At 38.8% G+C, this 18,734-nt stretch overlaps 1 protein-coding gene across 6 annotated transcripts in view; it reads right to left on the bottom strand.

Annotated features, from left to right (window-relative positions):
* sdk2b (sidekick cell adhesion molecule 2b) overlaps positions 1-18,734 on the bottom strand; it is a 245,957-nt gene that overhangs the window by 47,269 nt on the left and 179,954 nt on the right. For all 6 annotated transcript variants that reach the window (XM_087784060.1, XM_087784063.1, XM_087784061.1 and 3 more), the window contains exons 5-13: positions 16,807-16,940; positions 11,638-11,749; positions 10,303-10,493; positions 8,196-8,279; positions 7,733-7,927; positions 3,947-4,063; positions 3,542-3,709; positions 3,264-3,366; positions 70-246 (exon numbers count right to left, since the gene is read on the bottom strand). In XM_087784060.1, coding sequence (XP_087640186.1) covers positions 70-246; positions 3,264-3,366; positions 3,542-3,709; positions 3,947-4,063; positions 7,733-7,927; positions 8,196-8,279; positions 10,303-10,493; positions 11,638-11,749; positions 16,807-16,940 — 1,281 coding nt within the window. The remainder of the gene's footprint in view (positions 1-69; positions 247-3,263; positions 3,367-3,541; positions 3,710-3,946; positions 4,064-7,732; positions 7,928-8,195; positions 8,280-10,302; positions 10,494-11,637; positions 11,750-16,806; positions 16,941-18,734) is intronic.

Raw genomic sequence — 18,734 nt, 5'->3', positions numbered from 1 at the left:
TTCAATTAGTACCAGGCTACTAAGGGGCGTGGTCAGAGGGAAAACAAGCCAGAGAGAAACCATAGTTACCTGACACGTAGATGTGCACTGCGTGAGTCATTCCCGCCCACCGATGTCACCCGGCAGGTGTAGGTGCCGATGTCACCCGACCACGTCTGCGAGATGTGCAGCGTGCCGTCGATATCCATCCGCATGCGAGGGATTGACTGGACGTTGATCACGGATCCTTCTTTCTCCCAAATGTGCCTGAAACAACATCATTTCAATTTCACTCACTGATGCAGACGGTGAAGTACAACAAGAACACAAGGACATTCAAGACATTATTGAAATTTCATAAGGACAAAAAGAAAACACGATTTTGTTGTTTCATCCTGTCCTTAAAAAAGTATTGAAACACCGCAAAATAACCTTCAACCAGATGGAGAAGTGGTCAAGAAGGCAGGGTAGCTAAACTGTTTTGGCTTCTCCAATGACTATATTCACGCCTTATTTGAGAAAACAAATCTTTAAATATCTACTGTGAAAAAAAGAAACCCGCAGCAGCCGATCAAAATTTTTTTGTCACTTTGAATAAGAAATAATGTCACTGCAGTGTTACATATCTCTCACACCTCTCAGCCAGTGTTTATCTGAAAGTAATTGCAGACCTTTTTTTTCCATTAAAAAACACTTCAATCAAACTGATTTCCATTAGATGAGCTGCTGCTATCTAGGACAAGAGAAACTGAAAAGCCTGACTCTTATATATATACTGTATATATTAATAAACATAATAGACGCTGGTTCTCATTGAAGCACAAGTAAATCCCTCCGCAGATTTTCACAAAAATTCATGGACCAGGCGAAACCCTGAGATGTGATGATACAAATGTGTAAACAAGTATTTGATGAATCTAAAAGTGAGAGCAGATCATGGTTATTAGTGGACTGTGCTCGCCAGCCCACTGTGGACACCTCTAAAGCAGAGATATAGTTTATTCCCCGGGCCTCTTATTATTATCCACCTTCCGTTTTTGGCACTTTTCACAGCCCGCACCGTTGAGCGCATACAGACAAAAAACACATCAAAATGTGCGGCTTGATCTGAAGCTAAATCATTTTGAAATAATAATAAATAAATATTATTGGCCTAAAAACAATGTATTTTCTGTGAGTAGTGAAGTTAAAACATGTACTGTATTTTCTTGTTAGACAGTCAACACCCACAGACGTGACACATTCAGTAAATCATCCTTACACAACTTTCCGATCAGACAATATATATGAAGACAATCTTATCAGATCCCTGACAGATACACTTCTGGAGCTAAAGCTAAAGAGGAAGTTCAACCTGCTGTGATCAGTGATATTATATGAACTTTGGGTTTGTATTAGACTCAGATGGCTTGTGTTATTAAGGAAATCTTTATGTCAGGAAATAACCCACAAGATTTTTAACATATTAAGGTTTATTCATCCTGTTATTAGCCTATATTCTTATGTTTCAATATCATTATTTTATAAAAATTCATTATGTAGAAATAAAGTGTAATATATTCAGTTGATTTCAATTCATAATCATGATCATAATCTTAGTTTTAAACCTGCTAATTGTCAAGTAATTTAACTAAATGTGGTGCATTTTCATTCTTCTGTTAAAATCAGTTTTTTTGGAGGCGTCTTGATCACATGAAACAGCTCAATATTAATTTGAATGAGCATTCCCAATAGTGACGATGATTCTCTACTCATGCTCCGGAGCAGGTGTAGAGTTTCTGAGTCGATTTGGAAAGATCGCAGCTACTGAAATATTGATGAATCCCAAAAATCTAGTAACGTTCTCACTGATCACGTTTTACACGCAAACTCATGCTTCATGAATGAGACTCAGTATATCTCCGTCAGCATCACCATGCGGTGAATTACTTAACAAACAGCCGCTGCTGCTTTAGGATCTCAGTCAAAGCTGTTATGAAGACAAACACTTTTGTTTTTCTTCCCCAAAGAGCCGCCATGTGCCTCATCATGTTGAGTGTTGGTTGCTTATCACACACAGAGGATTAATGAAATCTGAGTCTGTGCTTCTCTTTGGAGAATAAAAGGTGTGAGGTGGTTTATTGATCCGTCCTCCTCAGGGATTAGTTACAAGGGTTGTAAGCTTCCAGAATAGCAATAGAATACACTTGTGTGCAACTTGTTTTGAACCAGAATCCCCCAGAAAACACTTTTTGTTTTAGCTTATTTCACACCAAAGAAAAAAATAAATAAATAATAAAATTACAAAACATTTACAACTTGAGCCAGTAGGTAGTGAACCCTTTTCTCTGGTGGAAGAGGAACCTCAAAACTTCAGTCAAGATCCCAAGGTTCAGGTAAACCAGGAACACCATGATATTTATCTGTATTCATTTTTTTTAAATATTTTAATTTTTTATTTGAAACGCTGTATTGGGATGCAGTATGGCAGTATCACCATGGAATTCACTTGAACTACAAATAGTAGGCGAAGAAGAGTTGCTGGGGTTTTTGGTAACGCAGCCCGCCATTAAAGAGATAACGTTTCATTGAAACATCACCAACATTTAATAATCTTTTCCTTATTCCACTTTCAACATTTCAGAAGACCACTTGAAGATAATGGGACCAAAACTACAGCGAGATCAACAAAGAAAGATGTGATCCAGGTAAGTGCTTTTCAAAAGTGAGAACACCAGAGGGCGCTAAGGAGCATCAGAAAAGTGAAAGGAAGGGATTTTAATACAATATAATGCGATACCAAAATATAGTTACACATTTTTTCAGTATTTTCTTTGAAGATACCACATGCAAAACAGTTTCCGATTGTACCTAAACACACCACCTATGATAGGTCACATTCTGTGTCAACCTGGCTGTAGCTTGTAGCTAGTGTGTAGCTTATTTTGTCCTCTTCCCGTTTGTTGAAAGCTTTTTCAATGGGAATATAGATAAATATATATTGAAGAGTGATCTGCTTTGTCTATACAAGGTGTCCCTTGGAGGTGAAGACATCCAGGATTGATGATGTGGAGTGACCATTCACAGCAAAATGTGGGTGTGATTATAGTAAAACAAGATTTCATCTCCAGAAAAACAACGTGTTTTTAGTTGGTGGGGCTTAAGCACATTTTCCAATGTAAATATTTCAATGGAAAGAGAGTTTTTTACAAACAGACACATACTTTGAGAACAATAGAGGTCCAAACGTTCTTCAGTGGTGGAACTAAAGCGAGCAAAATAAAACTCTTCTGCGAGAGTCTTACCTGATGGTCACGCTGGAGTCGTGCGTGACTCCGCAGGTCAGAGCGGCTTTCGTTCCTTTGATGACACTTTGGTCCTGCGGGGGCGTCGTAATCCTAGTGCGTGCTGGGAAGACAAAAAACCAAAGACAGAGATTAATGAAGTCCGGGGGCCGATGAGGGAGTTCCATTCCAGGAGAACGAGTGCAGAGAAGTTCGAAGCGTTTGTGCCAGAACTCTTCTTGTCGGAAAGAAAACTGGCTCATGCTTAACTGCTCTAACCTCTGGCCCGACACACTCACCCCAGACCACCAGGTCAGCAGACGCCTCGTCGATGCCTCGGGAGTTGCTGGCCATGCAAGTGTAGGTCCCGGCATCCGAGATGTGGGAGGGGGAGATGAGTAGGCTGCCCGACTCCAGCAGGGTAAACCTGGGCAGCTGAACCGAACCACTCGCCAGCACACGTTCGCCTGGCAGACAAGAGGCATAATAGGAAACAGATTATTGAAACAGGAGGAAAGAAATGAGGTGTGAACATGAGGGACGAGGTGGGCGTGAACAACACAAGATCAGATCCATCATTGGAATCCAGCCTTTGTTAGTCCGGGGGTTTATACGGTGCGATCTGGAATAATTCAAGGCTCCAGGGTCCCACGGAAGTCACACTAAACTGTGATTTATGTGATGAATGTGTGTGTTGGTTTCACCTTTCTGCCAAGTAATGGCAGGTCTTGGGGCTCCAGACGTCTCGCAGTGCAGGATGACGGACATGCCGTCGATCACGGTGCTGTCAGAGGGTCCGGCTGTGATATTTGGAGCGATGCCTGAACAAAGCACACAAAGTTGTGATTAAAAAAACGAACAAAAATGGCCTTAAATAAACTGATTCTACTTTATTTGCATTTTAATTGGCGAAACAATAATGGCTACGATTCTCACCACATTTATTTCAACTACTTTCTGATCATTAAAGATCCCCAAACACCAGCTGAACATCAGCAGCTTTAACTGTTGCCACTGATAATGTTTGCTTTTCCGTCACAGCCTCTACAGGGCAGTTGTGGGGAGTGAGTGGGAAGCGTCTGAAGGATGATACATTGAAGTCAAAAGAATAGAGTGTAAACATTTCCTTCAAACAGAATGCTGTTCACTGACAGAGAGGAGAGAATAAAGAAGAAAGAAACTGAAAATTCTTTATTATGTGAAGGCTTAAATGTGTAGGATAGATTTTTTTCTTTTGAAATAAATGGCTGCATTTGAAGACACTGTGTGGACAAAAAAGAACAGGTAATAGCTTTAAAAGACACACTTTATTCACGTTTTTCAGATTTTCCAAAAGCTTAAAGAGCTGTAAAACTACAACAAAAACTAGATTGACATCAATATCATGACTCTTGGTTACATGTTTCTCAAGAGAAGGTGAATATATCATCTGAATGGATATCATGTGTTATATTTAATATACATATGTTATATTATCCTTTTAAAAATGCACGTTGTCACGCTGCTGTGTAGTATCTGGCTCTTAAAGTAAAGGTTCCTTTATTTTAACGTCAAAAGATCTTTATTATAATAATTAAAGAGACATATTGGTCACAAATGTTCTAATTATTAAGTTTAAATCATCCTTATTTAATAAAGTTTTAAAAGATACTTTATGGAATTTTCAAGATCGAAATAGTTCAGTTATTTTTTATTTTTGTCCATGTTTTTAACTTTCCCCACTCAAAAACAAAAAGAAAATAACACCTTTTGGAGGATTGAAATGCTTCATGTGAAAAAATGTACTTAAATACAGATTATTCACACAAATTACACATTTATATATATTACACAACATTTTTCCCATTCCTAATGTTTACTAACATATTATTTAGCATTGATTTTCAACAGGTTTTCGTTCCAAAAAAGAAATATTAATGAAAAGAAAATGTATGTAGATTTATATACTAAAATATAAATTATCTACATATTTTGCGTTTGTAATGTTGCATCAAAATAGTGGATATTTTATGTTTTACCTTCATTTTTCCTATTCTTTTATTTCTCTTCTTTTTAAGAAGAATAATCAAAAGTCATGACACTTTAATGAGACGCTCAGTCAATGCAGTCCGAGGGTAAACGGTGGCATTAATACCTCAGCGGATACCAACTGTCTTCATAAATGCTTTTGAAAATGAAATTCAAAGAGGTTTAATATTTGTTGAGTTGATTTCAGATACATTCAGACAAATGACCAGCATTTATGATAATTATAGGGCTGAGAAAAAAAACATTGCCCCAAAAATTCAAAAGGAAAAAATGTCATATTATCCTCTAAGTGTTTTTTGCACTACAAGAAGCAGTAGGAGGCTTAACAAGTGATTTGGAAGTGTCTGGTGTGTCCGAAAAACAGCAAGACATCGTTTTCCCACTGTGAAAAAAACGAACTTGCTGAAGTAATATATTGTATTGATGACAAGCTAGTTTCCAAAATAGCTTCAATGTAGTTAAATCACTTTAAATTGTGATTTACTTCTGATGACATCACAGATCAGACTGCATCAGTTTTCCCTTCAACTCAGAGTAATGCCATCTGTTCCCTCGCGTGTCCTTGTGTGAAGATCCATCTCTAGTCTACCAGCCACAGACGTACAAAACCTCTTTATTCTACCTCCGTTCTTGTGTTTGTGAGTTTTGTCGAAAGTCCCTCTCCTGTATTTATCGATTTCTTTTATAGTTCAGTTTGTTGTTGTGTTTGCAGATATGAATCCCGTCTCTGCTATAGTTCCGCGGAGGGCAGACAGCGATTGGATCAAAATCTTCTATCACCGTCTAGACAAACATAAGAGGTATGGAGACAAAGAGATGTGTGAAGCCGCCGCTCCTTGTTTCATATGCTACATTAAAGTGTGTGTTTGGATGTAAAAAAAAAAACACGCCATAATGAGAGGGATTTATTTATGGCCTTTATGCACGCCGTATGAAAAGGAGAACGCGTATAGATAAGGGAAATCCTGAGTCGTAAGGAGCAATAAATCAAGGCTTTTATAGGAAGACGAAAAGCTGCACAGCTCCCCGGAGAGTTTGTCACGGAAGCTGCGTTGATGTGAGGACATGAGCACAGAAGAAGAGGCGGAGATATCAAGAGATGATAGGAGGCGATCGGAGGAAGAGGGGGGGGGGGGGAATATCATGAATTCTGATAAGGTGGTGCAGCGTGACGAGGCGCAGAAGGAAGTGAGGAAATTAGATGTCAGAAACTTGGCGAAAACAGATGCAGTGCGAGAAGAACATTACCAATAATTTCCAAATTACACCGTTGACGCTAGCGGAGCAAAAATTCATTTGGATCTGTCAGGTGATCTCATAAGACTGTTTTTCTTTTTTTTTTTTTATAGTTTTGTGAAATTCACTGCTGTCGGGAGGTTCACGCCGCTCCGCTTGAGAAAACATCTCAGATACCTGGATTTAACGGCGGCTCGCTCGTCTCAGCCGCACACAAATGCTCTCTGAAAGCTTTAAATTATACAAAATATCTCGCCGTGTAAAATGTGTCAAATATCATACTCGCGTGATACGAAGAGTTGTAGACTGAAAAGTCTTGAGATGAAAGAAGAAAAAACCAAGACAGAATAATGTCCTATTAAATGTATATTTGTGTTTTAGTTTCCTGTCTGATTTGAAAACTCTTGATTTACCGGTTTAATGTTACACGAAAGTTATTACCAGTTGAGTACAAGTTCAATTTGTTTTCATTTTCTTTCTCCACTTTACAGTTCAATAAAGAGTGATTCAAATAAAATGATTGTTTTTTTTATATGAAATAAAAATTCAAATATTGACGATGTTTGCTTATTTTGTGTTGCAATTACAGTTCCGGCCGTAATTATGCCCTCTGCAGCTAAAGGATTGAAAATCCTTCCAGATCCTGGCGATGACTGAGGACAAGAGGATACAGTTGAATCCAGCAGCTTTTTAAAATTGATGATTGGACACGTTTACAAAACAAATGAAAGCAGTTACGACTTCGTCGAGAGTCATGTGGTCTGTAAATTCTGCAAAACCGGAGTCAAGTATTCGACAATACTACTCATATATTATATATACATATTGGTGACCCTGTATTGTGATACATATCATACCACCAGAGTCTTGGCCATACACACCCCTAGTCAGTACCTGAACAATGAACAGGGTTGTAAGGCTCCGGGGCCAAATAAGCCCATGAAAATAATTAATTACTGACTGAATGTCAAAAAAAACAAACGCCCAAAAAGAAAAGCAGAATGTAGAAAGGAAAACTTTTAAGTGTATTTTTCTATTTGTTTTAAAGACCATGGTCAGTTCATCTATTTAATATACATTAAAAAAAACAATTGAAGGCCTGAGTGTTTAACCTATCTTATTCATCAGAAGTGACTATATCGTGCTACACAAACCACTAAGACTATAATATTAGAAGATAAATCAGCAAGTGAAGTAAAAGCCACGTGATTGGCTGAGGGTCTTACTGGTGACAGCCAGGTACGTGTTGGTCTGGACCTCTCCGGCCAAATTCCTGGCGAAGCACTGGAACATTCCCGTGTCGTCCGGCAGGAGACCATTGACCTGCAGACTTCCGCCGGCGAGCACTCTGTAGCGAGGCGTTTTCACCGGGTCGATGGGCATGGCGTCTTTGTACCAAGCAACATCTGGCTGAGGAACCCCTGGTGAGGAAAAAAGACCTTTTGAGCAACAACCACTTTTGCCTTCCTATTAAGTTTATATTCACTGACAAACTCTCTGTTGTTTGTCACCATTTCAACACAAGCGAGAGAATTATAATTGCAACGAGTCATTAAAAAGAAAAACAGCGACAGAAGTTCATTCCTTTTAATTAGCGACATGAATCTTTTTATATAATTCTCCTTCGATGCGTCAACATTCAAGAAAAGTGAGACCCTTCACAACAATGTAAACGTAAAGAAAAGTTACCTCGAGCCTGACAGGGAATGTCAACAACTTTTTCCATCTCCGCCGTGATGTGTTTCTCCGGTTCCTTCACGAAGAGCGGCGGCTCTGCGCGAGAGAAGATTCGATTAAGACGCAGCCGCAATGGATATGAAGTCCAGCAGATAAATACAGTGGAAACACAAAGCTGTTGAGCATCAGACGGTGTTTCTTTTTAATCAAGGCCGGTAAGAGAAGACGGCGGCGCCGACTTAAATTGAATCGTGTAATTGCTAATTCGTGGAGAATAAATTGGTATTTGGTTTTCTATTATATCTTTAAACGTCTCTCTGAAACTCTGGCGACGGCCGCAGGCAACGGTTCAACACACCTTTGAATCACATCACAACCTTGAAAACTTCAAAGCGTTCGAGAATGATGGAACGGCAGCCACTTTAGCAGCGCTGTTAAATAGTTTGTGGGGGCCGGCCATTAGCGCTCCGGCTTGGAAATCAATAATGCTTTCAGCCTTTAGCCGGCGACTTCACCCATTCTCTTAAGTAAGAAAAATGTTTTTTTTTTGTTCTATTTTACTTTTTACAACATATAATTTGTATTAATATCTGTGACAATACTTCTAGCAAGAGAGGACTTTCTTATTTATATATGTCAAAATATAAACATCCATATATCTGATTATTTAATTAAACTAGTCAAAATTAATCTTTTAAAATATTCATTGTTTAATATATCACTTATAACCCCAAACCCTGACAGATTATATATCTATGTATATATATATATATATGTATATATATATATATATATATATATATATATATATATATATATATATATATATGTATATATATAAATTCCATGTGCCTTATTTTCTTCTATTTACTTTAATTCAATATTCTCTAATTATGAGTGCTTATGATATATTTTGAAATTTCGGTTCATATCAACAATTTTTTAACAGTTGAGGAAAAACTACAACAAATACTTTATATTTACGCAACAAGCAACAAATGATCGAATTTGAGAACTTTTTCAGAAAATTATTGACAATTGTATAGAATTTAACCAATAATTATAATACAATGAATTCAACCAATAATCTTAACCTTTTTGTTAACTCAGGGTCAAGGTGACCCGACTTCCTTGGCTTCCAGAAATACATATGCAGTGGTGGAAGTCCTTAACCTTGACCCAGAGACAACACTAGGGATACCACAAACATACCTTTTTTACGGGTCTCTGGGTCACCTTGACCCAGAGACAACACAAAGGTTAATAAGCATTAGCTTGAATTAGCATTGAGTCTTATTTGTCCACGGGGCACCAATATATCTATTGAATTTTCTCACTACTTCCCCAAAATATTAATCACAAATCATATTAATTTATTTTTGTTATGCATCAATTGCTCTGTAACGTGACATCTGAATGTTACATAGTGCAGCTTTAACTACGCACTGGCTTAACGCCTTACTTTTCTTCACTTCTGACTATCCATCACAATCTCATAATTTACCTCGTAAACTTGGATTGATGTCCAACATGTGCTCAGCGACAACTTTTACTTAGAAACCTTGTGTCGTTCTTGCTTTTGTTTCCCCACAAAACTTCAGCACAACTAACACATTCACACAGAACTGCAGTTTATCGTTGCAAGGTTTTGCCAATTTTTTTCAGCATATTTTAATCAGTTTTGTTATTTTCTTTTCACCACATTCTGTTGACCTTAAAAGAAGGTTAATTTTCTTCATATTTTGCACGACAAAAAAAGCATTATCAACCTTAACCACATCATCAGGTTTGGCATTTGCAACTCTCATCAATAGCTGCTCCAGCTATTCCATTCAGGGTGAATAATAGAATGAATGAGGAACTTTTGATGGCTCAGAATAACAGTGAACAGTGAACAGAAAACGAAATATGTAGATGATGAATGATTCTTGCCTCTATTTCCTCATCAACTCATGCTGATCTGAATCTACAGCTCGGATACATTGGGAACATTTATTTATACGACAGAAACGCAATAGAATTTACAGATCCAACAAATAGCGGCAGTTACCTGCTCAGTGTTTTCAATACTAGAGTCGTTTCAAAGAGAAATGTGGGAATATTTGGGAAAATAACTCACCGAGGACGTGGAGAAAAGCCCCGGCACTGACTGATGGCACGCTGCTGCTCCGGAGAACCGCCTCGCACTCGTAGATACCAGAGTCGCTCACCAGAGGGCTGAGGATGGTCAGTCTGCGGTTGAAGTCGCTCAGGCCGCTGGACACCAGCACGCCGTTCTTACGCCACGAGATGCTCAGCTTGATGAGTGGTCTGTAAGGAAAAGTGTCACTTCCGTGTTTAATAAAGCTTCATGAAGCAGTGTCATATCCAGAGCACGATAAGAAGCATCCAAGGTTTGATAGTTAGTCGAGGCTTCATTAAAATACTCTTGTAGAAAGTTCCCCCCGAGAGCGTATTAAAATAAGTCTATCCCGACGTACAACCCAACAGTTAAAGTTTTTAAAGTGCAGCTAATGTGAAACTCCTGTCTTCTTCTCCAAGACGCAGTAAGTCCCTCATTAGGGCGATGTTTTGAACTAATTACTTTATAAAGTTCTCCCCCGTCTGAAATCTCAGCGAACGAGAGGTTACGAGAGCAGAGTCCATTACGGCGTAATAACGGTCTTCACTCCTCCTCCAGCCATCTGTAATCACACTCCACTTTGTTTATACAACGAGTCCCTTGGAGGCAGATACTTCTGGGATTAATCACTTGCAGTTTGACCAATCACAGCAGAGTGGGCGTGGTTATGGTAACTGAGAAAGTGTTGATACAATAGAGGGTCCAAGATCAACTTCAGACACACTTAAATCAACACATTAGTTGCACTTGAAAAAAAAGTTATTATCCTTTCAAACATTGGGAATGTATTTTGTATTGTAATTTAATTTTTTATTTATTTAGTTTGTAGTGTACAGTTGGTTGCAGTAAATTTTTTCTTTTGTTTTCTTTTTTTTTTTTTTTTTACAGATTATCAGTTTGGTTTGACATAAATATAGAAACCAGAAAAAAAGAGAGTTATCTAGTTAAAAACAGATATTAAATGTAATTTAAAACCTAATAACACAATGTGTAAGGGACAAAAGTGTAACAAGGAACAATGAACAAAAGAAAAATGTGTTTCTTGGCTGGAAGGGAGTAAAAGACGGAAATGATTCTGGAGCAGATTTTCCCAATTAATGACAGCCATGTTCTCTAGAGACAGAATTACTGAAGGTAAACTGATCAAAGGTTCAGAAATAATGCTGGATGTGAAGTATTACATCACCTGTCTGTCTTCTTATAGCAACAGTGAGGAGATATTAACTACGGTAGTTCATAAACTATATTAATTTTCATCAATCTACAAACTAAAAGTGGACATTTAATCTGCAATACGACGGAGGAAACAAGTTGATCCGATTCAAGTCCTACCTGGCGTTGGCCACACATTCCATTGTGACCTCTGATGTTCCACTGACCACGCTGGTGTTCCTCGGGGGGATGATGATGGTCGGAGCAATCGGGTCGGCGGGCCCTCCGACATCTGTCGGGAGAGAAACGGCAGCACTTACAAAAAGATCCAAAACAAAACCTCCGCTCGCGTGTCGTCTCCGTTCAAGCCTCCGAATTCCATTCGACAGGTTATTAGAGATTATACTGATGCAAAATGAAACGAGCCCCCGCCGGGTTGATATATTAGGGCTCCCTGGATGGAGCAATGTCCTATGCGTTTAATTTTCACCAGCGAGTTCTGTGGGCGCTCATTGACGTGGAATATTGGAAGTGACTGGCCCACACAGCGTATCTGAGTTGTGACAGAGAGACAGGCGCAATAAGAAGAGACAGCGCACGGACCGTGTGTCTGCTCGAGAACCGGAGAGAAGGGGAAAAAAAGAAAAAGAAAAACTGCCCTATCAAGAAGTTTTTCAGAAGTCCTGATTGTGTGGAAAAAACGATGACAGTTTGGACCCTGACGTGTCTTGTGTTGAAATGTGAAGTTGTTAATAACCTGGCACTGATCTCTACATGAAACGTCATAGTCTGAGGTCAGGACTTCATTTCAATCTTTAGGTAATAGACGAATGTTTCCTCACACGCATGCAGAAAGCAAACATGTGACTTAGGCCAGTCTGTCAAACTGAGCCTGAGAAACCTGGGTGTTGTATTTGACAAAAACATGTTTCTAGTTCAACACTGCAAGAAAATTACTAAAAACGGTTTCCTTCAACTGAGAAAAATCTCTAAATTTAGTAAAATACAAAAATAACAACATGATCTTGGAATTTATAATCCATGCGTTTGTGTCTTGTTACTATTGTTGCAGTTTATTTTAGGAGTTGTCTCGCCTGCAGTTAATACAAAACTCTGCAGCAAGAATTCTGACCCGCTCTAGTAGAAGAACTCACATTTCTCCGATCCTAAAAACTCTTCACTGGTTTCCAGTTTATTTCAGGATCTATTTTAAAATTCTAGTTCTTACTTTCAGATCTATTCATGGTCAGGTTCCTCCTTCCATCAGTGATCTGATCCAGCCTTACACCCCAGCTCGGGCTCTGAGGTCTGTGGATCGGAATCTACTGATGGTTCCTGAACACACTTCCGGACCAGAGGAGAGAAATCCTTCCAGACTGTTGCTCCTAAGCTTTGGAACGATCTTCCTCTCTATCTGTGTTTGATGATCTACTGACTCCTTTAAGAAACATCTTAAGACATTTTTATTTGTGCAGGATTTTCCCTGATTTTCTTGGACTCCTGTGTTTGTCTTATGTGTCTTGGCCTTTTAGGTATTTTTAAATGTGTATTGTTTTTGATTGTTAAAGAGCTTTTTGACCCTGGTCTAGAAAGGCGCTTTACAAGCAACTATTACTTACTTACTGACATATATCTACTGATTATGGCTCATGTCTTTAACACTTTTTGAGAGTTAATATTCACATTTGTTTAATGTCTCTGCTCTCCTCACTGTTTGGCTTTAAAACTATCGGACCGTCTCACTCGATGTCCTCAAAAAGCAGCCAGGTGGAGAGTTGGCTCTTGAGCACTGCTGAGCATCAAAGCAAAGCTAATTGTTACCATGATTATCATAACCCTCAGCTCCAGCTATGTGTCTCTCACTTCTGGCCGGCCGAGCCAAAGGAATGAGGCTTTAGATCAACGCTTGAAATGGCCTGTGGGCCATTTGCGACCCGAGGGATGATATTCTGTGGCCATCTGTTTTTTATTCTATGTTACCATATTATGTGGACCATCAAGCGCACTGGATTATTAGGCTATTTTCTACAAACCCTCATGTTGATTTAGATTTGGGGTTATTACAATATTTTCAACCAGTGTCGGACAATTAATATACATTTCTGCCTAAAAAGACACAGATTACTCATCAGTCGACATGAGGGTGGATAGAAAATCAGTGAAATTTGAAATAAAGTGCGCCTAAAAGTCTCAAAAATAAGGTACACTTTCATGAGTCCCAGATAAGCAAGCACTTATCTTTGTATAAGGTCAATTGGTTTAGGAATTTGGATCATAACATCATTGATATTACTTATATTATAGAGTAAGGCTAGAAAAAAACATTTTAAATTTGACAAAAACATCCCCAACATCCACATAAACACACTAAGTGGCTCCTGGGATCAATTCACACAGATTCTAGTCGAGAGGTTTAACATTATCTCAAGTATTCATTGATAAAGAACTAGGTTAAAGTAAATAAATACTGAATAAAGTTAGAATATTGTTTCAGGAAGAGTTGTAATACTAATATACTATAAACATATACGTTACTAGATACTAGTTTAAGCAAAATCTAAATGTATTTAATATATTTTTACTCTTCGGTGAGCCTTGAGAATACAGGACACAAGGGTGGAATTTTCCGAGTTGATTTTCTTGCTCAGTTTCGATAGAATAACTCGACAAGACAATTCTTTGTCCTTCAGACCGAGTCCAGACCTGAGCGAGGGGAGCCGGGACTCGGGGGACCGTCTGATGGGTGTCACAGCAGGAACATCTGCTCCGGCAGACACCGACGCATATGGTAAGAAACGCTCACTGCAGCCTGCACGTCTTCATGTTCATGTAAATGCTCTCCACGACTCCTACGAGAGGAGAAAAGCCGTCTGCTCCGCTCTACATCCAACCTGAGTGTGTGTCTGTCAGGCTTATTAACTCTACAAATGTTCTGCGTTTGCGCCACAGGCCATTTTTCTACTCCCTCGTGGTGTCGAGTATAATATCTCAGCAGTCTCATCCTCTCGCCGCCGCGGAACTCCAGCCTGCCGTGTCATCAAATATATGAGCGGCCCTTATCTGTCCTTTCTCATCCTCTTGATCTAAAGCCATCGGTTTGATTTGTGTTTCTGTGTTTTCTGTTTGTTCCAGGAGCGAAGGGTGTCTGTGAATATTAAGAACGACTTGGCAGGAGAGCCCGTCTTCTGTGTGGATCCCCGCGCCGGGTTTACGCGTGAACATCTGCCGCAATGATTGGATTTTGGCTGCTAGTGTCGGACGTAATGAAATATGATGATTGAGGTTCAGCTTCTTGGATGTTGGCAAAAGTTGTTTTTTTTTAAATTAGAAATAAAGTAGGGACTTCAAAGTTATCCACATATAGAACAGGGGTTTAAAAGTGAACTGGACGGGCTGTGGGGGTTTTAAGTGCGGTTGAAGTGATTATAATAATTGTAATCACGACGAGAGATTCAGCTTCAGTGATGCAACCTCGAAAAACTGCACCAAATTTCACTCTCTTGTTTTAATAGAGCGAAATGTGTCTCCAAAAAAAAGGTCTGAAAGGTCCGACGGTAAATGAACGCATCGCCAGAAGATCGTTTCTACACGCATGGTTAAAGTTTGTTCCCGATCGTTCTGTCGTGTCTATAGTCATTCTTGGACTCTCCTGGCGTTGCCAGCGTTTTTCGTTCCAGCTTTTATAGTCGCTGATTTTTGTTTTTTTGTTGTATTTTAGGTCGCCTGCAGGCTGGACTCCTCCTCTGTTCCCGTTCGCCTTTGTTCTTTCTGTTGGACGTTTTTTGTGTTCCGGAGTTTTTCCCACATCGACTGTTTGGAGTTGTTTGTGTTTCAAGAGACTCTATTAAAGAAGTTAAACGAAAAAATATTACGCACTTGGATCCTCAGATCCTCGCATACGACTATCTTAACCTATTTGTAAGATGAGATTGGCAACTTCACCCAATTACGAAATAAAAACCCATTTTTCTGTTGGATCAGACGGATAAATTAATCTTTGATGAATTCACCAAAATTCAAATATAAGGTTTATTTCCATAAAAACACATAAACTTAATATTAAATATTCTATATTATAACATTTTGAATTAATATATATTTTTGTTTCTTGATCGTCTAACAGTGGACACAGATGGAAAAATCCAACCGCATCATCTTAGAGTCGACATAAGGCTAGTGCGTAGCTTTTTTGAAACCGCTAATATACAAGTAGTTTTTTCTAGTGATGGGCTGATGAACCATCATGAAACAGTGTCATGTTGTTTAGAGGTCAGTAGGTGGCGCCATCAGTTTAAAAATAATGTGATGTTTCATTAGAACAGTTGTCCAAAACAAAGGAAAATAGTGCAGAGACCGCCATCTAGCTGGCTCTAAAAATAATAACACTGCTTCATGAAGCTTCATCAGACGGTCACTAGTTTTTTCGCCCCTTGATTACCTTCCTGGTGCAGAGAAAAGAAATTAAGTATAATTTATCAAATGTTTGTTTGACGAATACTGTCTGAAAGGTGAAGATTTTCTCATTTGACTCTTGAACACGTCAAGATGAAAAGTTGAAAAATACTAAGTATTTTAAATGCACTTAACAGGTCATGGAAGTTTATTTTTGCTGTTTTCATCTGAAGACTGGTCCTTGAAAATACTTCCTGGCTTTAATTGCGGCGCAAATTGGTTGTGTACCTTTGCTTAAACTCTACAGTCGGCCTCAGATGAAAATATATTCAGACTAGAATAAATCGTTAAAAAAAAAACAGCCTTTCATGGGCCTATTTTGATGATTTTACAAGAGTTGTCAGAGATTTGTTCATGATTTTCTATTCCTAGTTAACAGCTCTGCCAAGATTTGCTGCTTCATTAGGGGGTTAGAACGGATCTCCAGTCCGGAGTCCTTCAGTTGAACCGTGACGTGTGCGACTCAGTTCACTGAGGTGATGTGTATCTGTCCTGGTTGTCGAGTCAAGCAGCAAGAGAGGTGAACCCTGTCCGCCCTCAGTGAGAAATGTAATGTGACGAAGGGCCTTCGCTGGAGTTTAGGAGAGATTGAAGCAGAGAAACGACGCCTGCTAATGAAACAGGTCAAGACTTCGCACATTGACCACGATCAATGGACTAATGAATGTCTCAAAAAAATAAAAAATACAAATGGACACAACTAGAGAAGTCCAGATACACTGTGCACTGTGTATCTCACAAGGAGCTCATTTAAGTTTAAGAACAACACTGATTAATGACATCAATTAAAGAAGTGTGTTGACAGTTATTTACACTGTTTATGGTACATTTTTTAAAGATTATTTTTTTTGTTTTTTTTAGTTCATTTGTTAAGTTTAAAAAATGTTAATGACTCACTTTCCACCGACAAGGTGATTGGCTGGCTCGTCTTGTTTTCTCCGTTCTTATCGTTGACTGCCTGGACATAGTATCTTCCTGCATCTGGAGCCACCGTAGACAAGATGACCAGCGTGTTGTCCAGTGTGATGGCGCTGAGGGGAGAACAAGAGGAAAATGAACGCGACCAATCACTTGTCTATTAGTCAGTTCATACTGTATGTCCTTAAAAAAACAACCAAAAAACACACAAAGAAATTGAGAAACTCTTCATGAATAAACATCCACACTTTTTTTCACCTTTTCTCATGAAAAGCTTGTGTTACAATTCTTATTTAATTTTTTAAATGTACTGTATTTGACATTCTCTAGTTCAAACAGGAAATATGCAAGTGGGCCAAACTCAAACATTCTCGATTGAGTCGGTGAAGTAATTATGGGAGCTTTAAAACTTTCTGACGTCGGTCACATCAGCAGCTGCCCCGACGAAACAAGACACAATATTGATTCCCTACATTCATACGTCCGCTGCTGCCGACGCGTCGCAGGAGCCGTTTAACACCAGTTAAACACTGAACACACAGACGGGCTTTATATCCTAACTTGATCCTGAGGCTGAACGCTGAATTAAACATTTGAACGTTATAATTGCCGTGTTCACGCAGCATTAGAGCGATCGATTTACAACGCTCAGACAATGTGTTGGTGCTGCGTTAGCGGCTTATAAATATTGACAACCTACACTGATTATTATTCCCCTTGTGGCGCGTTGTGAAATATGATCGTCCTGCTTGATAAACCACAGATTTTAATTGGCTGCTTGTAGCCCCCATGTTGCTTCTCTTGACCTGCGTTTGGCAGCAACACACTCTTGGCAGGAGAGTTTGGTGTAAATATATGTATATTTTTTTCATTTTTAAGACGCAATACTGGTTCAAATCTTCTCTCCATTGCATAACTCTTTGGTTTATTTGAGGGACAGCCTTTGCTTTGTCCTTAGACAGCAAAAGTTAAAGCCACAGGACTTTGTTTACGATCGATATTTTCCTATTATTTGCTTTTGTGCTTGTTCAACAGTCTGTGGTCCAGCGCATCGCCTTCCTGTCCATTTATATTTTCATTTATTTTGCTTCATTCCGACCCCTTAGATAGATTACCAGTGGCTATAGTCCACTTAAAAACCTAAAGACTGGGATGTTAAATTGCCATGTCAAACCTCAATAATCCTACGCTTTATTTTGAAGAATCTCTTCCTCCACTCGTTCACTGGATGCTACTTTAATCTTGAGTGAAAGCCTCAAATATAATAAGTCTCAGCAGGCAAAACTGAAAAGGGGGTTAAAGAAAACAAATGAGATGTAAAAAAGATGGAGACTATAATATTATAGAAATACGAATCATCCTTTTTAAAAATGAATGTATCCAATGAATGTTTAATTTCTGTCAGGGATTCAGGAACTTTGCTAACAAAAGATTGAAGGAACACATTTTATTATTTAGAATTTCATGATTATTCTCAGCATATAATCTCCAATAACAGGGATACGATCAATAACTGAAAGTATTGGTTTATTCAATAGATGCTTCAGTTGTTTGAAGCACACAAGGGTTAAAGCTTGGTCCCATCTTTTGTTTTCTGAACCGACGGACACTATTCTATACACTCCCGTCACTCGTTCTGTCAGCATGAAGCAGAGAAGCTGTTGAATGTTGGTGAATGCACCTCCAGTACAAGCAGAAGTGAGAGAGAATAAAAGCCACGGGTAGAATTTTAAGTACGTTAGACCATTTTTATGTCGCGTTTCTGGTCAGTGCAGGGATCAACATAATATAAAAAGTTATGTATCAAACACTTGCTTGCAAACATAGTGAGGCTGAGGAAGGAAAGTGGTGCTTGCGCTGCCACCAAACTTTGATAACGTTTGAGTAATCAACATTGTCTGATACCT

The sequence above is a fragment of the Callionymus lyra genome, chromosome 2 (assembly GCF_982586985.1).
Source record: "Callionymus lyra chromosome 2, fCalLyr1.hap1.1, whole genome shotgun sequence".
Classification (NCBI taxonomy): domain Eukaryota; kingdom Metazoa; phylum Chordata; class Actinopteri; order Syngnathiformes; family Callionymidae; genus Callionymus; species Callionymus lyra.
Note: the sequence above shows the minus strand (reverse complement) of the source record. Positions and strands in the feature narration are given on the sequence as shown.